Source organism: Aythya marila (genome assembly GCF_965140915.1).
Source record: "Aythya marila genome assembly, chromosome: 4".
NCBI classification, from domain to species: Eukaryota; Metazoa; Chordata; class Aves; order Anseriformes; family Anatidae; genus Aythya; species Aythya marila.
The window spans coordinates 34,752,086-34,779,245 of record NC_139045.1 but is presented as its reverse complement, the minus strand read 5'-3'; the positions used below and the strand labels follow the sequence as shown (position 1 = coordinate 34,779,245).

Genomic DNA, 27,160 nt, shown 5'->3' with positions numbered 1-27,160 from the left:
GGTTTTTCCCCTTAAATGTCTTTATAACAAACAATTTATCCTAAAACTTTATAGCTTAAATTACTGAAACATATTCCAAATCACAAAATGCTCCTGCATTTCTTCTCCGGAAAAGAGATTTAGGTACAAAACAAAGAGGTCATCACTAAGGCTATGAAATCACAAGGAATCAGAGCGTCAAACAACTGTTAGAGAGAGGCAGTGGAAATACTCAGAAGAAAATCCTTAACCTGTGCATTTTTCAGTTCTCTTTTCTCCTCATCTATACATTTCAGAATTCGCAACTGCCATAATCTTTAACTGCAATATACAAAATGAAGCAGGTGTATGAATGGTGGCTTCTCTGACACTCTCTGTGCTATGCTGTCTTTCTGAAGAATCCTCTCAGGAGTTGATGTGAAGGGAACATCAGTAGGCCAAAAAGCTTTTTTTTTTTTTTTTTTTTAACTGAGAAGCCTGCAAAGGGAGGCATATATTGCATTAAACCCCTCCTAAACTGCCAAAACAGGAGATTTCTGAGTTTCTCTCTGCAAAGACAGTGCCAAATGAGCACCTGAAATTTTACTGCTGAATTTCAGAATAGCATCACATGCAGTCCAGTGACTGCATGGTAGGAAAGGGTGGTGAGATCTGGAAAAATCCAGTACACAGGATGAGAGAAAGGTTGCTCATGCAGATAGCTGCCAGAATGGCAACATACTGCTAATCTCCAGTTCTCAAACTTTCTTAAAGATTTCCTTGCTTTTCTTCCAGGTAAATCAGATTGCAATGGTTAGTTTTGAGGAGGCAGAAGTTCATATACTGGGCCTCTCCTCAGTGAAGGCAACCCAGGGATAGAAGTTACTGCCCTTGTTAAGACTCTGCTATGACATACTGATATCATGATGCTTTTGACAAAATAACCAGATAAGGATTCTTTACCCTCACCTAAATATGCACTGAACTCAAGTTAAATGCTTTTCCCTCAGGACCAGTTTCTTTCAGTCTTGGGAACAGCTGAATGATATCTGACTACCAGTAACTTTACAAATATGTGCTCTCTGCTGAGTGCTTTCAGCTGAAGAAAGCATCTTCCAATGTAATATGAAATCATATTAAACTATTGCACGACACTAGGTGACTTACCTCTCTCAGAGGACTAGAAATATTGGAAAGATTGGAAAGGCTCTGTACTGAATTAGACTGATGTGATCACACGGTGTGGTCCATGCAATTACCCTACGAGTGCAAGAATTTCACTGAGACCCACACTATGTTGTAAGAGACTTAGCTGGTCTAATACTCAAATAAAGAAGGAGAAGAAAAGGAAATAAGGAATATATATATATATATATATATTTTGTCATAACTAAGAAAAACCAAAACCCTAGTATGGTTTGTATGCTTTTAGTAATTCCTGTTCTTCAGGTAACTGGCTCACTATACTCATCATAAATCAGCAATTTTAAGTGAAACCTAAGTAGTTACTAGAAAATGACACATTGTGATACTATCAAAATTTTAAGTAAATAAATGTAGAAGATGGAAGAGGAAGAAAGTACAGTTTGCCTATTTCTGGGTTTTCAATGCATGTGTTCAGATTGGAAGTGATGTTTAGTGAACAACACAGGCGATCTTACCAGCTGCTAGCAATGAAACATTTAACATCAACAACTGAAGACTAGTGCCTCAGACTCTAGAACACCTCCTCCACCTGCCTGACAACATGGTAGTAATAATTAGTTAAGAGGGAATACACGAATGAATTGAACCATCATGAGTCATATTTTACAGGCGACTTATCCTTAATTTGGGACCACAGTGCAGGCACAGCAGTGGTGTAAGCTGACCATAACACTTCACTGCTTTTTATTGCTTAAAGATCAATTCACTCTTCACACACATATTATATTCAAGGCATAGGGTAAAATCTTCCTTGTAATTCACTATTAATATCTAAGCTATGAAGTTTAAACAAATAGAATTTAAACACTTCCTTCCCTTCTCTACAATTCCTGTATTCAATACTTTTTGAAGGTTTAATATGTTAGATCCACTATTGAAAGGAATTCTGGACAACCAGATTGACAAATTTCCTAAAAACATAAGCTGAGATTTGATTAATTTGATTATTTCCTTGAACGTTACTGCCCCTTCCACACACAGCTGAGGCTAACATCTCTCTCAGCATTAGAGTCTTGATTATGTGGATTTATTTACATATATATATTTTTACAAGTATAATTTTATTTTATAGTCACACCTGTTATTTTTGTAAACACAAGAAGGAAAGGATTATATCCCAAACTGTTTCATATCTTCTAATTTTATTATTATTTTTTTTTAAGTCTTTTTCTCCTGAAGCTTTGACACAAAGGAAAACATGATACCACAAATTCATTATAAATGATAAAACAAAAAAAGATTCTTTTCACAAAGAAAAAAAAATGTTAGGAATGCTAGCATATTTTTCCTTCAATCATCTCTTTACCTAATTTCTGAGTCCAAGAAAAAGAGCTATGAGGCCAGAAAAGCTTAAATGTTGCAGTCATTTGGGAAGGCATTTTGAGAAAACAGCATACTACCCAGAAATACTAAGGGATACTATTTCCCATCCTAAAATTCCATGAACTGTAGGATTTCTAATTTTTGTTGCTGTTGTTGTTGTTTTTTTTTTTTTGTTTTGTTTTGTTTTGTTTTTACATCTTTGCACCCACTCTTTCAGAAGTGTCTGGAGTCAGCAGCTCAGACTGGCTGCCAGAAGGTGCACTGAGAGCAGCAAATGTAGATGCAACTCTCTCAGGGAGACTCAACATCATCTTCAATACTCAGGTTTAGCATGGGTGACACTTGTAGCCTCTGCCAGATTGAAGTAAAAAAAATTCTTGAGTCATGTCCAAACGTGGATCTTCCCGAGGGTAACCTGTCAGCTGTCTGCTGAGTATAATGTAGTTTCTTAAAGCAGATAAATTAACTTTAACTGTTTTTGGTGGGGAGGGAGGGTTGGGAGGGCTCTTGTGTCATTATCATTTTACAGATGGATATGTGTTTATTTTTTTTATTTTTTTTTTATTATAAAGAGGTACGAGCTTGCTGTCATTAAAAACCTGCAATCTGGTTTTTAGTGTCTGATCCAATTATGTGTACATCTGGGAAGACACACAACCAAATAAATAATTGGAGAGGTGCAACTCTGAAATGACAATTGTTATTCATCGATCTCTTTCTGTAAGTCGAGATTGAGAGATGTAAACTTCAAGTGAATGAGATCTCCTGGGTGAGATTCTTCAGTTCAAACACAGTAAACAACTGTTGTCCTCTGATGCACATTTTAGTACTGCTGGAGGCAAACTTTCTAAATATTAATAAAAAACCTACTACTGGCAGAGTATACAGATGAAAAGGAAGCCCTGGGAGCTGGTGCAGAATTTCTAGCCACATTCAAAGTCTAATCAAAGAAACATACGTTTCAGGTCAGAAAGGAAAAGAGATTCCCTAATTTCCTCCAGTATTTCCCTTCTGGAATCACAGAGAGGTCAAAATTGAGTAAATTGCAATATATTAGACATGCTATATTGCCAGTCTTGTGATAAAAAAACGGAGAATCAGGCACTCTGCGTCTGAGAGCCACTAGAACTCATTGGACTAAAACACTTCCCACTTTCGTGTTGGCCTGCTAGGGCATGTCCTTCCTGAAAGCACAGCCCCTTGGGATGCCCTGGTATGAAGCAGACGAGCACTGGGTACTTTCCCAGCCACATATGTCAGTAGCAAGGGGGAAATAAAAGACATGTTCTGATATCCCAGTGACCGCACCCTACTCAAAACTGTTAGTTTGACTTCTCATGGAGAATCTCCTTAAAGCAAGTGGTGGGATTAGTATTAGAGAAATGTTTGCACATGCAAAATGGCACGTCACCTCGCATGGATTAGGCAGTCTGTGCAAGCAGGAAACATATATACTATTCCCAATTATATAAATCTTTGCCTTGAAGATTATATTTCGTTTTGCTAGTATTCTGATCTGGCAGCCATACTGGAAATAACAGAACTCCCCAGGCTTCCTTTAGGGGTCTGCTAAGAAAAAAGACATACTGATTACATGATAATGACCTCTTTGATAATATCATTTGGTAAGAACTAAACATTGCTTCTACAAAACTAATGAGCTAGGAAAGACAATCCAGCTGCCCTCAAGTTAGGTTACAAAGAAAGATGTGGACAGGAGAGAAGTCTAGTGGATTTGGGTGCTTCTGCTCATCCCGCTCTCATCTCATGTAATACAAAATCCTCAGTTCTTATTTTCCAGAGACAAAGAGGTGGTGAACTACAGAGAAGAGGAAAAAGCCCAACCAATGACTTGCTGCTTCTTCCAAGCAACTGCCGCGTGAAAACTGAAGAGATGAGAAAAACTTCAGTTTGAACCAAAGAATCACGCTAAGAAAACTAGTGAAAAGTAGCCACTAAATCCCCTGGGATCTCAGAAGCAGGCATGGGATCAAGAGGGCCCTTCTGTTCCTAACCCTCTGGAAAAAGTGAGGGATGCGCAGCCCAGACGTGGTATCTACATGACACACACTCTTTCTACCACATTTCTCCCATTGGCTTCCCTTCTTCTCTGAAGGTCAGCACCCTACCAATTCCAGTCAGAGTAGCAGCGAGATCATTTTCACTTACATCACTCTAACAGCTGGGTAGGAAATGAGATTAAAAGTCTGGAACAGGTAAGAGTATCTGCAAATTCAAGCACTAATAACATGGGGAAGTATAACAGGATACCAGCAGTAATGCCTCTCGTTCAACATTCACAGGAAAATTTGGAAGTAGAAAAGACTATCACAAATCTTACTCTTGAAAACTTTTAGAGCGCAATTAACCGGGATTATTTTTTACATCTTTATGGAATTATTCACACATTCACAGATAACCACAGTTAGTCCCTTGGTGAATAACCACCTTAGAGGACAATTCTCTGCCAGGAGCAGAGAAAAACAACCACAGAGTTTGGCTTGAATATTCACTTAGGGCAATGCATCTGATTTTGCAACCTTACTTTCTATCACAGAATTATTAAGTGAGGCCTCCTTTTTAAAATCAAAGTGACCTACCTTTTATCTTAACACAAGTTAGGACACTTTGGCATTTTTCTGTCTAAAGAAAAAGGTGATTATCACCACAAAATAAGAGTCTGCTTTTGATTAGAGCAGCATTTCGCAGACTTTGGGTACAGGAACAACCAGATGAAGCTAATATTAAACAGCAGTGGCTTAGGTTGTGCAAATATAATTACTTACCTCTGAAAAACTTGCAAAGAGATCTGTAGAAAACATGAGCAAACTCTAGATAGCTGTGAGCAGATTAGCGCTATATGTGAGCACGATGCACTCTGTCACATTGTGCAGCTGGGGAACTTGAGGGAAGGCATGGGCTGATTAATCCATAGCCTAGATGATCTGCTCACACACAATTGAGCTGTCTGTGAATCCACTTGTGCATTACACAGTGCTTTTAAAAATTGTTCAAGGACAGACTATCAATTCTGCACTCACAGAGTAAGCAGCTGAGTATTTAAAAAAAAAAATGAATGAAATTAAAACAATACAAAGGGCTTTGTCTTTTATTTTGAAAATTATTCTTTCCTGGAAGTACTTTGTACCCTAGAAACTTTGATTACATTACCTTAAGAATTCCGTAATGAAAGAACAGCAACATTGTTAAATACAAATGAGGAAAAATGTACTATGCATCACAAAATACCCTGATTTCATTATAGGTGTTTGTTGTTGTTTTTTGTTTTTTTTTAAACTAATCTGCTGTTCATCATACCTACATTACAGACATTTGCACTTGTGAGAGCCAAATAAGTATCACTACTCCATTTTCTATTCATAAAATACATTTACTGAGTAAATTAAAAATATCACAAAGTAAATTAAAAATATTTTTTTGACTATCCTAAATTTTCATTTTAGAGTTGTAACTTCTGGCTAGTAATTCACACTGACAACTCTGCCAAAGATAAAATAATATTCCGTACTTGGCTGCAACTTTCGTGTAAGTCCAAGCAACAACTCTGCAGTATTGTTTAGATGAGCCACACTGATAGCTTTGCACTTCCTTGAGGCCTCTTCTCTTCTTACTGAATGAACTCCAGGGAATGGCATCATGTCGGGCTTTCCAGATGGATTATGTGAAGCCATAGCTCAATGTCATTTTCAATAGCAAGGCTCATAATTAAAGGTCAAATAGTCACTTCATCTGCAATCAATCAATAGAAGAAGTACTAATACTAAGTACTAATCAATCAATGGCAAATGCACTAATAAAAGCCATGCATCAAATGTCCGCATATGTGTGTGCTCACATGCACTATGCATATATGTGAGTAGGCGGAAGGAGAGAAAGAGAACAAAGTGTGGGTGAATATGCCAGAGGGCATTGTGAATGCTATATTTATCTTCACTACTTGTAAGTTTATATCCCGTTTCACTCATTACGTGAAATCCAAATAACATTATTTTTTCTGCATGTGTGATGTACTGTATTCAAAAACTGCCAAAGCATCCACCTCTATTCAGAAATACCGGCTTGTGCTCCTAACTAAGAAACACAAAGGCACCTACCCTGTGTAATTTGTCCTTACACAAACATGCCCTGCACTCTGATCTGTGAGACAAAAAGTGTGTCAACTGTTCTGTCTACAAAATAAAACCCAGCATATGGGAACAGCACTCATCTCCGTGCAAAGCAAGCACTTATTCATGGATTCAACACTGGAAGTGGCAGTTGGCCTCATGAGCATGCACTGCATGGGAATTAGTTGGTTTCATAATATGGTGTGGGAGAAAGTGACTTATAAAAGTCTTCTCATGCCTCTCCTATTACCACTTCTAAAGCTTTAAAGCTGTCAGCTCTTCTCCCACTTTTGTCGGTGCCATCGTAAATTCCCCAGGGAAGGGACCAGACGTACCTATCTGGAGCTTTACCTGCCAAGCTGAGAGAAATCAATTTCAAAGTGAAAGAACAAGTGTTGGGGGGTCATTTATATACTACCACTGGAATCTTGAAGACAAACAAAGCACAGCTCCACAATGGATATGAAACCAGACCCTGAGCTGTGTTTGTGCTTTCAGGCACTGAAACGACTGTGAGAGAGAAAAACTCTCTCTGCTACAAGAGAACAGAAGGTTTCTTGTTGAGTGGTTTATCGTAAACACCTCTGGACATGGAGAAATGTGACAGAACAACAAAAGAATAGGAGGTAAAATACATGTGTCTGTTCTTGTTTCTGCTAAGATCAGGGTGGACAAGACTACTAGAAATAGATTTAACTGTCATTCAGAAATGGCTGATCCTTAAGAACTAATCGTATCTACTCTGCTTTCAACTTCAGTGAAGAAATAAATGCTAGTTGCTCTGGTTAACAATTCCTGTTTACATCATCAGCTACAGGGGCATATCTCGTCTCACAATGGCTTTACAAAACCCGATCCTCTTTATTTACACAGAAATGTGTACTTACACAGCTCTGTCTTATCTAGACCTGGTACTAATACCAAACAGAGCAGAATATGCCTTTAATGAGACACAGGCTCTTCAAAGATGAAGGTAAAGCAATCTGTCCTGAAGCTCACAAATGAAACTATCTGTAGCCAAGAAACAGTCCTGTAATACTGTGTTCCACCATGAGTCTGTTTCATTTCAATTTGCACACTTATTCATATGAGACATCTGTATGAGATAAAAGTATATATGGCTGAGGAGAAGTTGTAGGAGTCCTTGAAGTCAAGGTAGTTGAAATAATTTTTTTTGTTGTTGCTGTGATAGGGCAAAGACAGCAGCAAAATATAAAGTATATCTGACTCCTCAGGCTGTGCTAATCAGAGCAGTAACCTGGAATTGGGAAAACGCAAGTCAAAAAGACAAGCAAACTACAAACCTGGAAATAATCTCTTTTAGATAAGAAAATAAAATACCAAAAGTAGAGTGTATTAGCAGATGAAATGTGCACTGACTGAGCTGTTCACATAGCATACGAGTCAAGATGGTCTACATGAGGATGCTTGGCAGAGCAAGTCAAAGATATGAAGAGTCCCTAATGGTTTTTCTGGGTGAAGGTGAGCAAGGCCCTTCAGGACTTAAATATTTTTAAAAAGGCTTTGTGGTTATTTTCTCAGTGCCATCACATGCTGCAGAAGTATTCACAGAGTGTATATAGAACTATTTTCACTGGGGAGGAAAGAAGCAAATTACACATTTGTGCTGTCAGATACAACCAACTTCTCTTCTGTAATATCATGGTTGTGTCCTAAGTTCCTATACATCTCCATATAGCAGCAAGTACAGTAGTGTGTTATGATTTAGGTGTGGAGTTGCTTTCTATAAATGCAAACATAACTGTCCTCCTGAATGCAAGCACATTTACTAGTTGAAGCTTCAGTTTCACTGAACAATCGGCTGGAAAGAACCTCAAATGTCATTTAATCTATCTACTGCTCCAAGGCAGGGTCAACTCCAGTTTATCTAATTCCTGACTGAAGCTTGTCTACAATGATAAGATATTTCACTACACTGATAGGCAACATATTCCACGGCTGAAGTGTTTTTTTTACAGTGAGGCTTCCCTGACTGCTTGAATCTTATTCATTGTAACAAAGCTCTTCCCTTTTCAAAGTCCACTGTAAAAGAGTCACTTCTCCTACTTTGCATCAACATTTTATGCATTTGAAGATCATTACTGTATTTCAGCTGTTGTCTCAACCCAGTTGTTTGAACCTTTCTCATGGGCCATATTTATGAGACTTAGGATCATTTATGGCACTCTCCTCTGCTCTCCTTCCAATTGGTCCACATCATTTTTGAACTGCGGAACCCAGAACACCATGCAATAGTGTCAAAAGTCAGGATGCTCTTAACCCATGCAACTTTTGCTACTTTTCCACAAACCACAGGACCTTGTGTGAAAGGAAATTAATTTGGTTTGATTTGATACGCATTTGACAAATCTCATTTCCCCATTTCCTCCTACACTGTTAAAATTATTTACTTGTTTCAGTAGTTTCCTATGAAATTAAGTTAAACTCACTGTCTATAATTCCTTGGCCCCTTCTCAATGGAAAAGAGGCATTATGTTTGCCTTTCCCTTGTATTCCTGGAACTCTTTCACCTCCCACAGCCTGCCAAGGGTGCTTCCAACCATTCTGCAGCACAGGCCTGGTTGAAGCAAAGAACCCTGGGATGAATTTTACCTTATCAAACTGACTTGAAAACATCTCACCTCTCTATCTTTGAACTAGTTCTTCCCCTGCTTCAGGCCGAGCTTTTAACTCCCTTATTGACACTAGCTGTGTTTAGGTCTTGAAAAGGCATACATCTAGTTGCATATGCTCTATCAAATGTTTTCATATTTCGAAAAACAGCACAAAAATATTCAAGTCATTTCACTGACTGAACATAATGAATGAAGCAGTATCAAGTGAGGCTAAGCAGGACTCAGAGACAGTATTTTGTGACTTTAGAACATCTTATCACTAAAAGATTTTAAATGACAAATATCTCAATAATATTTTGATAAATTAATTCTAGTAGTTAAAACACTGCCCCCCAAAATGTGCAGACTTAAACACAGACATTTCGCTCATGTTAAGTAAAAGACTGTATTATCTGTTTGTGATTACTGAATACACTACATGCTTTGTTTTCACTTCTGCATCCTAGTTTTGAGGTTTAAGGAATTTATTGTGAGACTGCGAAGATATACCTTAGAATATTTTTAGTAACAAAGCAGAAATTTTATCAATATCGGAATAGGCAACAGAACAACAATATAAGAACAGAAAGAAAAATCCAGCTTTCCATAAGGTCTTAATGATATTCCTGAAATCTGAGCTGAGAAGATTACGTTGCGTGTCCTGTAATAACCATTTATTTTATGTATGTAAAAATATTATCCTATGATTAATATCATACTGGTAGCATTACTTGCCACACTGAAATTAAAAACATTTAAGCAGAAAAGCCAGCAAACAACTACTTTTATTTCCTTTTCAACAAAACAGGCTATGAGTGTTACTGTTATTTTGCTCAAAAGCTTATCTTCTGACTTACCAAGGGTGAGGGATTTGTGTGTGGAACAGAAAATGATAGCCACTGTGTCTGCTGGTGTGAAACCAGAGTCATTCCTAGAAAAGAAAGAGTTTTAATAACCTCTAATAGCAAAAACCTTCTTAAAACATCATCAATCAAATATATTACTTTGAGGATCCATATGCAAGTTCACATCACTTTGATCAGTTCTAGTGACAGAAATAATTCTACCCACAAATGAACAGTAGTGTTTGATTTATTTTTTTTAAGCAGAATTGTTTCTCAGTTGTTGCAAGCTATATACTGAATATGCTCCTGTGTGAAAGAGAGGAATACAGTATGTAGGACAAATTTTATTCCAGCCAAGGCTATTTTTGCAAACATGCTATATCACAGCAGTGGCTGGCTTGCCTCTGTGAAGAAAAACAAACAAACAAACAAAAAAACCCCTATGATTTTCTTTCCTGGTATGTAACGGTTACAAGATGCTCAATTTAGACAGCAAACTGAGTCTACACTATAAACATTGCTTAGAACATGTCATTATCTTCTACTTCAGAGAAAAACTTCATCTAAAGGTTTACACATTGGAAGAAATGCCAGAAAAGGTGGAAAAATGACATGCAGAGGTCGATGACTGGTTAATGGATCACTCTTTGGTCCAAATTTGGAATGATTTTCTGAGATCCTAAATATTTATCATACTGTCTGAACTGGTTACTACTTACAGCACTTTAGATTTTACAGTTGGGGCGGATCTTTCCTCCAGATCAAGTATAGCCATTCAAAAGTTATATAAAATTGCCTTCCAAGGTCACAGTATGACCTTGTCACAGAGAAATTTCCTTGTGGCACTAAAAAAAGCATAAGTAGCTGTAAGACATGGCACCTTTCTTTATGATTCCCCCTTACAGATATTGTATAATTTATATAAAGCATATGTCTGGAGTCTGCTGTATTGTGACACTTCACGTTCAGCAGAGTGCTGCTGAGGAAAATACTCCAGGAAGCACAAATCAGAGGACAGTGCTGGATATTCTAACTAGCTCAAGTGATGCACTAAGCCTTCAGCTAACACCAGTCTCATAGTACTATTTTTTGAGAAGTGAACATACAACTGTTCTTCTTAGTTGATATTTAAAAAGAAAAAGAATACCTATACCAACGTTAGTTTGGGACAACTGTCTTTTAAGAGTCACCATATAAATGTAACAGATTTGACATATACAGAGAAGAGTGGATTGCCAGCCCAGCAAATGTATCTTGAGATGTAAAAAGTCAAACTGAGTTCTCTCTCTCATATGTCATCAGCATGTCTGCAGGGCAAATTATACCTTCAGTGACATCTGTGCAAATCCATTTTTTTTCAGTGGATGAGGTATAGCAGTGATTGATTGAGATTTAACAACTCTGTAATTAACACACAAGAAAGGACAGAATTCAGGTCCTGCTCTCTTAGTCTATGAAATGCTAACAGAAAACGCAGTAAGGACAATATGAAATATCAAAATGAGGTCACCCCTATTCAGGAACCTGTGCTTTCACATTTTTGTATCACACAAAACCAAAACATCACACAAAAATATTCAAGCACTCTGTTATAGGACACTCATTTACCTTGTAGAGAAGAGGAAGGTCAAAAACATGAAGCTCATCTGAACAGAAAATACTGAAAGAGAAACAAGGTAAAATTGGACTTACATCACAGAAGTGAAGGTCATTTAAATCTCTGCGAGTGCAGTGTATGCGCCTCTTGCACTCACACAACAGATCAGAAGGTAGGCTGGACCGAGTCAATTGAGAGAAATCCAGTGACAGACAGACAGCCTTTAAAGGCTGGTGGTTAGGACAATCATGTCTGCAAGAACAGTATGTATCATCACATCCCAGACAGAGCTGGTATTCTGGCTACACAAGTTCTTGGCTACACAATGAATTACAGAGAATTCACTGTTGCATGCTGCACATCTGTTTTCACTAGTTTTGCTTATGGGATCAACAACATAAAACCTCTTGGATGTGCTCTGGTTGCCAAGTGTTTAAATGCAGCCCCTTTCTATTTAACAGAAGAAAGTACAATGTGTAAGCGTGATTGCAATAAATATTCTCATGCAGTGGGTATATTACTCTCCTGATGAATGATCACTATTAACAGGAGATAATCATACACATTTAATTCCCTCGGAGACAAAGGCTAATTCCTGAACTGGGCAGCATACATCAGACAAAGCAGCTGTTCGTTCAAGCTCAGTCAACTTTGTAAGTGTGGATGGGTTTTGTGCATCCTGAGGGGAGATCTCCTCTCTGCCAGCTCACGTGATGCCCGCAGGGGTTCTGGGACACGCAGAGCCCTCACTCGATCTGCAGAGATGCGGGGAATGAGCTCAGGGAGCAGAGGCGGCTTCCCAGCTGTGCTGCGAGTAGCTGCTGGGGCTGCAGAGACCAGCTCCGTGCTGGAGGGCAGGAACTCCCCGCAGAGCTGGAGGAGAAGCCCTATGACCTGTACGGCCCTTTTCGGGGGGAGCGTGCTGGGGGGAAGGCTTTTTACTTTCAGCAGAATCTGGGGATGAGTCCTCTTCCTTCTCCTTGCAAAACTTGTGAATGCAATAAGGCTAATGTGTCCCTGAGGGTAGTGCAAGCCAAGACAATGCATTTGATTTTGACCCCAGTTTATAACTGGGCAACATGGCAGGGATATTAGCTATTACCAGTGACATTTTCCATTCTCTTACATAACGTTTCCTAGGATGTATAAATGTCACCTCAGCATGCACTTAATACTTCCTTCGTGAACTACGGAAGCAATCCATTGTTCCCAAATTACAATATTTCTGCAGCTAAGTCCATTAATTTAATATGCACAGAAAAAAAAATCCCTTAATACGTATACCTCTGTAAAGCAATATGCATGTGTTACTACCAATTATCCCTCGTGCATATTTTGCTGTGGCTAGCATATTAACATAAAAATTCCACGACAACATTCATCAGCAGAATAATAAATGCAGTTTCATCTCAAAATCTTTGTGCTAATTTCACATCCTGGTAATAACATAACACACGCATCCAGCCAACACATCCAATGTAGGTTCAAAAACTTTTTTCTAGAATATAGCATCCATACTTACCTCCACAACTTCCTTATCGTTCAGTTTTATAAATGTTTTAGCAAAAACAAATGCCTAATATGTTCCTAGCAGTTTCAAGGCTTACATTAATATTTGTACTAAGAAACTCCAATTATGCACACGGGAAATAAAAACGTATATATAATCATTTTAATGCACTGCACTACAAGTGGTGCACCTAATTACACATGGCACAAATGCAGAGCTGTCTCTGCAAAATGAAAGTAAAAGAAAGGCAATGAAAGCAACCACTCTACAGTTGTTCAAGGAAAAACATGCCTTTTTATCTCAAAGGCAACTTTTTTTCAATGTAGTGGTCATCACAGCAACAAAACTACTTTATTCTGTTTCTCTGCACTTCATGTCAGAGTTGGAGATTTCCATGTCCCTCTTTTTCTTTGACAACCCTACACTGATTTAAGCATATGTGGTCATTCTCAGGTGCCTGTGCAAACAAGTATTTCCTCCGTTTTGCAAAAGCTTGTTAGAATGGCTTCTTTCTTTGCTTTCAGAATAAAGCAGTTATGCAGTACCAGTTATAATTCCATGTAATATTTTACACACACATAGTGTTTCATGATAAAAAAAAAGCCACAACTAGAACATGTAATACGAATAAAAAGTGACCCACGAAGTGCAGGGGCAAATTTCCCACTGACTTCAGTGAAGGTTGGATTTATATAATATAAATGATTCTTATTAGGTAGAAACATGTGCACGTACACATACTTCAGGAAAGTGATGCACTGATTTTAGAAAACATAAGATATGATTTATACTGCAGTTACCTCTGCTTCAAGCAAACAAATCTCTGCAGTCTGAAGCAAGACAGGAAATACCTACAGGGAGAGAAGACAGTGCCTGTATACCACTGCCCTTCCCTGGGAGGTAGTGATCTGCAAGTGTATTTTTAACTGATGGCAAAGATACCAGCAGTCTATTCTCATGTGTGCATTATTTAAGGCTGAATGAATAGAGTGCTTCTAAAACAAACTCTGCACCAAATGTGTTCATCCACAGAAATGTATCAACACCTTCGAACTCCCAACTAGTTTCTAGGTTTGTAACATGGTCAGGAACTATTTAAAAGTTTTGACAATGCTTTTGAATAACAGCTTAAACCCAGATATTTCCTTTCTGCTTGGAATGTATCATTTGTGCAAATATGGCTGTTTAAAAAACAAGAAGACAAATCAGAACAGTCAGAAACACTTGGAAAGTAATGCCATGCCCCTTTACAAGGCAAGGTCCACTGAGTAGTCTCAGGAACCCCTACGTAGCAGGGTTCACCTTTCTCAAAATGCTTACTCAGTCTCCTAAAAGCATCCAGCCCCTAAGAAGTCTGGTAATCTATTTTGCTAGACACGTTAAAAGTACAAGCTCTAGCCCCATTTCAGCATTACTCCAGCCCCATCCTTTGCAATACCTATAGCTCATTGCGCCCATGAATCACTGATAAATGAGAAGTTTTACGACTGAACTTACTTATGAACACTATGACGATCAAGCTAAATTTGTCAAGGTCGATATTTGGATTGGCAAAAGTATCACAGAATGTGGTGTAGATGATCATCAGGAGCACACAGCTGCTGATAGCGCCAAATGGAGGCTTCTTCCTTTCAAGCCAGTCCCTGATGTATCTTCGGACAATCTGAAACACAGAAATCAACAGGTTGCCTCTTTTCAAAGATGCAGGGAGCCAAGTTGGGCATCACAAAGTGAATCTGACAGCGGAAAGACACAAAGAGAAGAGAGTAATTTGGATGACGGCCACAGTGGATTTCAAAGCTTCCCTGCCACACAACTCTTCTTCTGGGGAATTTAACATTTGTAGTGCAACTTCCACTGGGCGTCCATAATGAGAGTATATTTTCAAGTACATTCAAATCCATCCTTAATCATGCCAAATGTTCTTTGCTAGCTGTCACCGAGACATGCCCATTAAGCCTCCCCAAAGTTTATCTCCTCTGCTGATACTAATGGATGTATGTAATTATCACAGTCCCCTTTGCATCAACAGACAATTCCAAGTGCAACTTTGGGAATCTTAAAAATCTGACATCTTCAGGAATTTCATGACGGTAGATAATCGAAAGTGATCCATGGAACATTTTAATATTTAAATAGCTAGCGATGCACCAGAAGTTTTTAATTAAATTATAACTCAAGCTTGAAAAGCAAAAGTGCATGTGTTGTGGGAGTTTAAATAATTCAAACTCTGAATATCTAGAGTTTTTGTAAATCCAAAGACAAATGCCATTTGCACGCTTTCAGAATACAAGAATTAACACATGAAAACAAGCAAAACTACTCTACTTAGCCTAACTTTTGCAATTTCAGGAAATTGAATCTGAAGTTGTTTTTCAAGATTTTTTTTTTAGAAACAACTATAAATTTTAAAGGAAATTCAACTTTCAAATTATGCCAAACACAACAGGACTACGCATCAGCAGATACAATACATCTATTTCAGCCCTGCCTGGGGAGTCGCTTTCATTTTTTCTCTTCACTTTATATGGTTTGAAAAAACTTTTTAAAGCTTTTCTCATATAGCTGTGACTTCTGTTAATTTTTCAGCGATCCCATTATCTTGCCTAATTTCTCCTGAGACTTCCCGATACTCTCTGTTACCATACTCTTTCAGAAATAATAGCACAAGATCCTGAAACAACTCTACCAAGAAGGCTCTAAAGGTGTCTCATTACCTTCCCATAGCGGTACCATTAATAAGCAACACCCCTATCAGTTTAATAATACAGAGCGTTTTAGAGGTATTCAAGATTAATATCAAAACATCGTCACCAAAGCTACCACAGGACCTTTTCACACACTAACCGCCAAAGCCACAGGATTGACCTCAGAGCCGTCAGCTTTCCTCACTGCCTTCCCAGCTTGTTTGCAAATCTCTCAGCAGAGAAGTCCTGTAAGCAGCTATCCCGGTAACCACGGAAAATAGGCTTGGTAAGCCACATGGCAGGGCACCCACTAAAAACTTTGTGTGTGAGATTCACAAAAAGCTAAGCAGGCTGAAGCCCAGTGCTCACCTCACAGTACGTGTAAGCTTCCTGCTGATGAAGAGTAAGAGATTTACAGGAAAACACACAAAAAGCTCAGCACCTCAGTGAAAACACAACTTTAAAATTTCACACTTGCCAGATGTTAGAGAACACAACTCAGTGATACAGCCAAACTTCTGAAAGAGCACTGAGAGGAGTCCAGCAGGCAGCTCCCTACAGGCCAGCAGGTAGGGATACACCGCCACGCTGATGGAGGGGAGCCGGGACAGCTGCGTGCAGAAATTCAGTGTGCAGCGTGACAGAGATCAACCAGGAAGACCAGATGAGCCTATTCTGGACTTTGCAAGCAATAAGCACAGATTTTCACCTCTAAAGTGAGTGTTTTCTAAGGAAGCTAAAAATAATTCCTATTATAACTTAAATTAAGGTCAATTTGGGGAAAAAGACAAGCTAGGTGAGACCACACATTCATGGTCCTTTCACCGTGCTCATTAATGAGATGCTGAAAAACGAAAAGTTATGGTTAATTATGCCTCAGGTATAATTAACTGGAGGTATTTATTATGAGACCTATAACCTTGTGTCTGTACAAGGTATAAATGTAATGTGCGTGACAATATGAACTTCATGCACGTATTTAACGCAGACAGATGTATAAGAGAAAGGAAAAACATTTTAAAGCTGCAAGTTGTACTTCCTCAAAATCTTCAATCAGCTGACACCTTCTTTAGATAGCCACCTTCACTGAGTCTGCAACTATTGTGAATGAGCAAGCATAACTACCACTATGGGTTTCTTATTGCACTTTATATAAAACTACAACAACAACAACAAAAAAGACGTAATCAGATTCTGAAGAACTGAACTGTGGCTTTAGAAAATCATCAGATCAACCCAGTGTCATGCTACACATAGATTGTAAAAACACCGTTAAGTCCATCCTCTCTAACACTGTATCCAATACCTTTTGATTCTCTCACAGGTTCAAAAAAAATCTAGAATTTCAGAGGTGGATTCAGCCTATGATCATTGATTCTACGTAACCCAAATTCTTATATAATTTAAGAGGAGAAAAAAATAACCCTACAGGTATTTGTAAGAGCTCAACTAGATTTTTTAACAGGGAAGCTCATGTCAGCTGATTCATTTTGACTGAAAAACAATCTATTTGTTACTTATTCATGCCCTGCAGAGTTGTTTGAGGACAAGGATACTTTGAAAGCCTTTTAATTCTTAACCCTATAACTTTCCAGTGTTAAAATATAGGAGCTTAAACAAAACAAAACAAGCTTATTATTTCACTACACATCTTGGCAAATCCCAAAAATACAACACAGACAACACACACTAGTACAGAGTCAGCCAGGGAACCTGGCAGCTCTGTGGCGACAGCACACACTGACAACAAGTCTAATAGAGGTTGAAAAGCCACGAACAACACAGGTTGAAATGATTAAATAAAGAACCTGCTAGGTAAAGTTGGAGCCTGGACAGAAATGTTAAGCTTCATTTGTCTGCAAACAGAGAGAGCTACCACAATGATTTTTGCATGTTATGAGCTGTACTAAATACGCCAGACTCGAGCACTATGCTGGGGTGCTGCTTCTTAGTTGAAATGATAGATCCCACAATTTTGAAGTAAACACCACTACAAGGGGGGACAAGAAAAGGACAAGCACCAGAGACAGGCACTTGAGAAAATGTCTGAAGTGATATTCCTGTGAACAGATGAACTCACAGCCTGGAGCAGAAATGTGAAGGACTGACATCCAAAACAGATGCATCAGACTGGCACACTGATGAAAAAGAGCAAAAAGGACAGTACTCTTTAGATGCAATAAATCCATGGATCCTAGTGAAAGGGAATTCCTCACATAAGAAATGCAATTAAAAAAAAATGCATTGTTATGGGACGGGAGAAAGGGCAGAGATGTTGGAAAAATAATCACAGTGAAATATAAAAGCATGAAAGTTAGGTAGTAACTAAACAAAAATGTGTCCATCAGGCAACCACCTCCTGCTGCCTTGGTCCTGGTAACCTCCAAAGGTTCTTGAAAAGGCATTGGCTCAAATTCACTTTGAAGCACAATTCCAGGCTCAAAATTTCCTCTTGCACTGAATTTATTTTCCAGCAACAACGGAATGTAATAATACATGAATTAACAGTCATATGTCCATTTCAAATTAGCTCTTCTACCAGAGTGGTTACATCTAGAGTATTTTTCCTCTAGACTGCTCGGTATCCTGCCATACCTTCTTGTTCAACTACTCTTCCCAAGCAAATGGGCTAACTGCTCATCTGCTTAATTCATTTAAGGTGCCCTGTACAAACACGATCTGCTCTTCCAGGAAAGCAGGTAAATAAGATTCATCCATTAAAAAAATCTTACATGAAAATAGTAGGAGATACATTATAGAAAAACAATTCACTTATCTTATTATACCTTCACAAGCCACACTATATACCTAGAGAAATCCATCAGTAAAATACAGTTAGACTGTTTCCACCTGCCTGCTCACAGGCTGGACAGGCAAGATTTTTTTAAAAATGTAATAAGCAATGTAATTCATTAATGTTCATTATTAATTGAACTAAACAGAGCAAGGAGCTTTTTTCCCCCACCAACAAATATGCAATGGAGCCATCTCTGACATATGTAATAGAGTACATCTTTTAAAACCTACCTAGATCTTTAACTTTTTTTTTTTTTTTTTTTTTTTTTTTTGTAAACTCCTGAAATGACGAACTAGGGGAAATGGTTATGAAGCCACTTTTTCTGTTCCTACAAGAGTATATCTTGGTATTTGTATCATTATGCAAAGTAGTTTTTTTCTGAATTTATCTATTCTTGGGGTTTAATTTAGCCTTTAAGAGAATTTACAACATTTTTACTGCACTTTTGCTCCTCTTGATTTTTAGCTGTTGGTATGGACTTCAAAATACCTGGACAAAACACCTGGGCTTTAACAATTCAACAAAGAAATGCAAGCCACTTCTTCCTTGTGTTGAAATGCACAAGGAAACAAGCTGAACCAATGCTGGATTTATCACTATCCCTAAATGCCGCAGTTACCTTATTTACTTTGTATTTTGAGGTAAGATTACTAACTCACTCCTAACTATTACTTATAGCAACAGAACTTTGCAAAGCAACATTTTCTTTTGAAAAGCTATAAGCTTGGCTCAAAGGATACCTGTAAGAGTTCTATGACTTCTCAGCAACCCTTCTTACATAGTGACGGCGAACTAAGAAAAAAGTCTGCACGGAATACTGGGAACTACTGCAGTAAAGCTGGAAAACATGAAAGGGGGGAATATACTGAAAAATTAATAAAGAAAGTGAACAAAGAAGGCAGAGATTGTGAAAACCACTAGGAAGCATTAGATACTGGGATAGAAGGGAGATTATATGGGTTGTGAGAAGTAATATAGGTAAGTTGCAACTTCTCAGATTTATGTTATGTCATAGCCCTCCATGCCTCCAAGGTCCGTATTGCAGTTCAAATGCACAGACCCTTTTTCCAGAGCAGAGCCCATATCGGTGCAGCCAGACCCTGCCAGGACCATCTGTCTGGAGCAGTACCTGTGTCCAGGTGCGCATTCTCACCTACTCCTGTATGTTTTCATACAGGCCCAAGCTTTGTACCAGCTCACCCACCATTCTGTAGCTTCTAGGACATCAACAGATGTCAGATCTGCCCTTATTTTAGAGCATGCAATCTAATTTAGTTTTTCTTTTCTGAAGCTAGGAAAGAGAATCACAAAATTATTTTTGCAATCTGGAAAGTAAATATTTACATTATTTGTTTTCTTTCCTCAGCTTACCAAATTCCTCTAAAAGCTACTTCATTCCATTTTTCCCATCAATTTACTGCCAAGAGGTAACTCCTGACACGTATACACCTTCAAACCAAGCTTTATAAAGCCCATATGAGGCCATTTTGAAAATTAACTTTCACATTTTGGAGCAATTTACAACTGTTGCTTTAAAACATTAAGAACAGATGCAACATGGCAAGAAATGTGAAGTGAGTCTGTAACAGCAGTGCGTTACTTTCTTCATATTTCTGTAGGGATTAGGTTCTGTTCCCTCTTTGAGTCAAGTGTCAGTAGGGAATGCACTGTGGTACAAACGTTTATCTGCCACCTCAGTTTTCTGCAACAAGCTTCCAGAAGCACTCGTTTCCCAGGACGGCATTCTTCCTCCTCCTCTCCTCCCTGCAACTCCCCAGAGTCTGAAGAAAAAGCAGGGTTGTTTCTGTATAAGTTACAAGAACAAAAGCATTTGACACTGCTCCCTTTTTATGACAGTTTCTTTGAGTATTGTTTCCCCTCTCCACAATATACAAACATTATGTTTGGTGAATGGTTCCTCCTGCTCACTAGTAACTGCTACATGACCTTCCCTTTTGATTTCTTATTCTTTAAAAATAAATCCATTGCTAAGTCTTTTAGCTTCAATTTCACTGACAACTTGTATTGCAACGTAGAACTCTTTTTAAATTGCATTTATAAACACACCTCCAAAACGCTGAGAGGGTTCCTCTGGAACATTCTGGGCAATGACGCAGAAGGCACTTAAAATCCTTTACTTGTAGAACATCAAGATTTTTAGTGTGACTACGTTCAGCTAGGATTTCTGTTCAACTGACTTCATTTTATAGATTTGGGAAGAAGAACTACTAGAATCATAACATTAATTTTAGCTTTAGTTAAGGCCTGTTTAATATGAAGTGCCCACTTTACGCTGGCAGACAAATTACCAATGGGGCAACTAGAGAATGCATGAATGATAATGTACAGACAAGCTTTTTATTATTTATTCATAGAAAACAGTGGGTTTTGGTGTGCTGCTTTGAAAAATGTTCAAACTAGTAGAATATAATGAAAGCACAGTGAAAATTCTATTTCATTAACATTTAATCATAAATCGCTCTTTAATATAAAACATAAAATAAGTCTGTCATAAGCACTTAGGTGTAGAGAATGGAGAAAGTCTGCAAAACGGGGAAAGGAAATATTGCAGTGGCTTTCGCTGTTCCTGTTATCTGCCACTTCAGAAGACAAAAGTAAGCACAGAAACAACAGTCTTCAGCCAAATTCTCAGAGCTGGTCAGGAAGAAACCGTTTTGACATTTTATGAAACCACACATTTTGCTGCCTAAAAGTATTACCAACACCTAAAACCAAGGAAACAATTATTTTTCTGCAAAATGACAGCTCAGGACAGCAGCAATCTTCATCAGACTTTACAGAACTCTGCTGCCCAGAAAAAAAAAATCAGAACTTTAAGATACCAGAAGAAATTCAAAAATCTTATCCACGACGATCTATTAAGCATGTTTGTTGTGTAACAAGTATTCTCAAATTCCCCTTAGAGGTGTTCAAGAGTGGTGCACAGTAAGTTCTTACACACTACAGATGTTTAAGGATTATAGCACATTAGGTCTTTATAAAATACTATCGATTGTATCTTTCTTTGAGATCTCTTCTCAGCGGGATCTTATTTTTAACTCTGTAAAAACAAATGCAATATTGTGCTATCCATATCAACTTGCATAATATCATATTGCCTACTACCAAAACACATTTATAGACGCAGCAGATGCAGGCCACTGCAGACACCCCAAACATCTCTGACCAAGAACAGAGTAACCCTCCTCATTGAAGACAATGCCTCAGCAACCTGTGAGCCTTGGTGGCTTCCAGATAACACAGTGTCTTCCTTCTTTATCAGTTCTCTCTTTAACTATCAAATGGCAGTCACCACCTGAGCAGAGGCTGTACCTGCAGCCCTTTACACATTTAATTGTCAGCGGCTAGAAAAGCATGTTTGACTTCTGTCAACAGCAGTCTTGCCACATGCTAAAAAATTGTTAGAGACAGCAGAAAGCAAGCATCGATTACACTATTGTGACTTCTTTCTACCAGCCATCATTAAAAAAAATCTGACAAGTCAGCCAAGCAACCAAAACTCTAGATATGCTTTGCCATAAAGCAAATACCACCACAAAACAAATGTAAAAGCATCTCCTCATCTGCTTTGCTCATATCCTTGGGGGCTGCTCAAACAGGCAGCTTTGCAGCCTGCTCAGGAAATGAGCATTTAGGCAATACAGGTTTTCCCAGAGGCGAGATTTTTTAAAGGAAAATAACCCCCTTAGAAAATGCTCCCTTTAGCAGCCTCCTCTGTTTTACACTGATGTGGAGAGAGCTTAAAGCCTCTGTTGATCACAGCTGAGTTCGGAAAGGTGATGAGCAGTAACCCTCCTCCAAGCAGGCAGCTTCCAAGCTCAGTTTTTCCCAATCAAGCTCTTTGCTACTAGGGAACCTTAACGGGCATCCTCGTGCTGACTGTGCTGCTGAACAGCGTGGCTCTGCGTGGTAAGGAATTGAGGGCATGAAATGATAAATTAGAAGTAATTGCTGAAACTGTCATTCATGAATTGTGGGCCATTATCTCTTAATGCATCTGGAATCCCAGAGTGAGCAGCCTGTGATTCACAAAGCTTTGCTACGTTGCTACACCACGCGTTGTGCAACAGTCCAGGAGTGAGTGAGCAGTGGTCCACACATGAAATGCACAGCCTCCCACTTAATTCAAAGCAGATCCGTGCCACCTCTGGATCAAGAGTAATCTGACATATCCCCGCACCTCCTGATGTTAGTGCTTTACTTGCTTATTGTTTTTCCCTGAGTTACTGCACGTTACTTTTGGATATCTGCCTTCAAAAATGGCTTCTATTCCCATCTGGGCAGGTTGGTTTACCTTCGTACAGTTCTACATGATCAAGACAATCAATGCAAACTATCCTTGGCATTTCTGATCTGCAGCTACCCTTAGCATTTCCTCTCTTCCATATCCTCTAAATAGATATAATCAAGCAGAGTAACTTTCAAAACAAAGTCTTTATGTTTAGAGGAAAGTGAGCTATTTCTGTTCATCATTTATTTCCAGATGCTGCTTCGAACAATTGTAAAGGAGAATCATACTTCTGTTTCTTACTGAAATGTATTCAAAAAAAAGTATTCAAAATGCAACTGAGTTACATAAGCTCAAAAGATTCTCTATTTTCTTTCCTTTTAGTCTTTTTCAAAGCTCCTAAATCACATCTGTTCCCGGTTAAGTCTCATCACGTTTATGATTTTATATTTAAGATCATTCAGAGTATTTGTTTTGTATGCTTACTGCTCAGTTCTCCACTACAGATTCCAATGTTATTTACCTATATATTTTAACCATGCTTTGCATTTCAAAGCCTGGTTTGGGCTTACAAAATTAAGAAAGTTCCTGCTGACCCCAGACCAAAACTCTGGATTCCAGAGACAGCAACAGTACTCCTCTGGAACTACTGGCATATTCCTCTGATGTTCTCTCAATGCATTCTGAATGCCTGGGAACAATAAATACCGACAAGTATTAAAGATTTAGGCTCCAGGTGTTTTGGTATGCAAAACCAAAAAATATATAGTGGACACTTCTTATGATTTTTGGTCTTAATATAGCAACTTTCCACCATGAAGTGAAAGAAAAGACATAATATTAATATTTCTGAAAAAACATATACCACAGACAAGTGTTAGAGAAAACCTTATATTGTAATTAGTATATTTGCACTTGGTGAAATGTTTCAACCATACACCATGAAAAATAAGGCCTTGTGTTTCAATATGAATAATGCGTAAAAAATGAAATACTGAACAGCTGCTCATTCCATGAATACCCTCCATCCAGTGTTACAAATGATGGAGGAGTCATGTAGGAAAAAATAGTTTGCAATTGTACAATTACCACCCTTATCATAAAGGATATGCTAAATGGCTCAAGCAGCCTTGATTTTACTATTTCTTAACTTCTGGCTGTTTAGCTCTTATATATATATATTTAAGGTAGAGAATTTTTGATTCCTGTAATTAATAGCAGATACTACACAGGGAGAACTTCCCTCATCATCCAGGCAAAGGGCATGTGACAAAAGGACTATATAGTATTCTCAAAGCTCATTTGTATGGAGCTGGAATTTCTCACAGTCTGGGCTGCCATTTTTCCCGCTTTATGTTCACAAACTCCCTTCTCTATATGCAGTAGTGTATGTTTGTGGTAGTGAGGGACAGATGCTCAATCTCCACAAAGATCAATGTGGCTCCAGGGAGTACTGTAGCATCTTTTCTCTGATATTAGACTTCACTATCCTGAGGCTGTTTCCTATGTGGAGCACACAGTGTTGCCAGTCTGTCTTTAAGATCGCTTTCTTTATCTTATTTTTTTAAATAAGGATGTATATTCAAAAGACATACCTGTCCAATAATAAGGGGGACTACAACAGTCATAAACAGCTGCGAGAATATAGATGTAAAAGGCACAGAGGAGGATGATCCAAGCTACAAAATAAAAACATACCGTTAATATTCAACTTTTTCTTAGTATCTACAAGTACATAGATATTGCATGCTAACATGCCTTTATTTTATGCATAAAAACTTGGAAGTATGTGCACACGTTTAATTGTTAAGTCCCAATAAAGCATTTGGTATTCCACAATACAAAAGCAAAACAATCCCTGGTTGATTATTTTATAACCTCAAATGATAGTTCCATCAAATACTCATTTACTTGAATCCCTACTACACACATATGCAAAGTAAAGCATATAAGCATTTGTAGGATGATACTCTAAAAAAGACAGGGAGCGAACGTCTTCCTAACTAAGCAGTTAATTCAACTAACCGTACCATCTATACAAATATCAAGCAAGCAAAAAAAAAAAAAAAAAGTGTCATTATTTTCAGAATAAAAATAATAGAAAAGTTAATAGTGAAGATATTCAGTTTTTATTTCAATGACATTAAAATAAGAGAGATCTACTGAAGGCATATTACTATTCTCTCATTATGACAACTAGACAGTGACAGGCTTTGTTTTCAGACAGGTGATCTCTTAATTACTATTTTAAAGCTAGAACTGTGTGTGTTATATTTTTTAAGACGCAAGAAGGAAAGATGAACCAAACAACGTTAGTGGGATTTTTTTGCAACTTAGTTCAGGAAAATTTGGGAAAATACTATTTTTTAACATTCTGACTGGAATTATTCTATGCTAGATCATTGAAAAGTTTCATGTAATTTCATTTAATACATCTTTAACAGCAATAGAACATACATTAAGAAACATATACTAAGACAACTGAAACAGCACTGTCAGAGCTTCCTCAGACAACCTTGGTTCAGGAGGAGGGTAAATGATATTAAACTGAGGATTTCACAGATCCACATTATTCTGCATTTTGCACATCACCTTAACAATCCTCAAAATGAAAACAGAATTCAGAATCATTCCTAAATTATGTTGATTTCCTACAACATTCTCACACAGACATCAGTCTCATAAATTACGTTCTGACAGCACATTACACTTCTGACATGTGTCTTCCTTTCAAAGCCACCTGCAGGCATGATAGACAAGGTGATCACACAGTCTAGTCACTTCCTATAACTCTGCCTCGAAAAAATCAACATATGCCCATAAAAATGGGTTTGGCATAAAAACATTCTTCAGAAATTCAAAGACCAGGACAAAAAAAAACCAGAAGTTTCCCATGGTGAAGCACTTCATTTTATTCAGAAATGTAAAACTATAACCTGTATCTAAAGAAAGTCATCTGAGGAGTAAAGGGCAGTTAGATCACTGTTGCAGACTTTGTATGTACTGCCTGGGAGAACAGTGTACACACCAGTCGGGCTGTGTATGCATGCAAGCTGGACTCTTGGTGTACATGGGTGGCAACTGAATTGGGAAAAAATACAGCATTGAATTCCCTTTCAGCACCCTAGGAAATCATGCGACTTTGAGTGGGACCAGACAAAGTCTGTTCTCCTGTAAACATACTCCACCACTTTCTTTGATAAGACCTGTTCTGAATGTACTCTAGGTAGAGAGCCCTAGGCAGAACACCCAGGGTAGGACTGTTTCTTATGTGTTACTTTGACTGGCAGCACCAGGTGAGATTCAGCCTGGCCATTTAACAAACTAGAGCTCATCTGTTTCGTGCACAGCCCCACCATCCCCAGCTGAGGGATGAGGGTGCAGCAGATGGCTGGAGAGGAGCTGAAGATAATGTCACTGCTGAGGCTTTCAGTCTGCGAGCAGGGTGGCAAGTGAGAGCACCGAGATTACAAAGCCTAAATTCCCATGGTGGCAAGAGGGAGAAGTGCTTCCAGGGGAAGACTCGGATTACCCACACAAGTACCTGAAGTTAGACAGTACTGGTATCTCATTCGCAAGGGACATGGGGCTTGTCTGCATGATTCCTTGCAGAAAGCAGAGCATCAAAATGCCATCACAGCACTCATGTTTGAATTATTGTAAGGAGCTTTTGAAATTTTAAAAGGTTCATAGTTTTTCAAACTGTATTTGGACGCTTTTTTTCCTTCTGTATGCTGAGGAGTTAAAAGCATTACTTACTGTGTATTCAAAGAAGCTTTTTCAAGTGAAAGTGAAGATTTTTAAACTTTAAAATCTGCCTGAGTCACAGAGGAGAGAATCTAACCAAGCAGTCCACATTCCTTCATGGCTTCACGAAACTGTGACACTTTGACAGTGGCTCTTGTGCATTTTTATAAAAGCATTGATTGGAATTCTCTGTTTTAAAGTTTTATGCTTAGTGGCTGTTTAATCAGTTTCTAAGTCAAGAATGAAAAGCTGTTTAACAATGTAACACACTGCTGAAAAAGGCAACCGTTCAAACATCAATTGTCTTGCCAGATTTTTTAAATATTACTTCTAAAACAGCATCTTCAAGTTATCATGGATTTGTAGCACTGGGTATATATACAGATAGACATATTTTTACACAATTAGAAACTGAATTATACGTACTGTGGTTGGATGCTAAAGGAAACCACTCATATCACAGATTGATTTCCTTAAGATAAATTCTCTTGGCAAAAAA

General features: G+C 38.2%; 1 protein-coding gene across 5 annotated transcripts in view; it reads right to left on the bottom strand.

Annotated features, from left to right (window-relative positions):
* Positions 1-27,160, bottom strand: part of SLC10A7 (solute carrier family 10 member 7) — a 142,927-nt gene that overhangs the window by 10,633 nt on the left and 105,134 nt on the right. For 2 of the 5 annotated variants that reach the window (XM_082758875.1, XM_082758878.1), the window contains 4 exons: positions 24,510-24,593; positions 14,679-14,844; positions 11,683-11,734; positions 10,087-10,160 (listed from right to left, as the gene is read on the bottom strand). In XM_082758875.1, coding sequence (XP_082615001.1) covers positions 10,087-10,160; positions 11,683-11,734; positions 14,679-14,844; positions 24,510-24,593 — 376 coding nt within the window. Of the gene's footprint in view, positions 1-6,016; positions 6,238-7,769; positions 7,873-10,086; positions 10,161-11,682; positions 11,735-14,678; positions 14,845-24,509; positions 24,594-27,160 lie in introns of those variants that run through there. The other 3 variants (XR_014317373.1, XM_082758877.1, XM_082758876.1) reach the window with 3 other exon arrangements.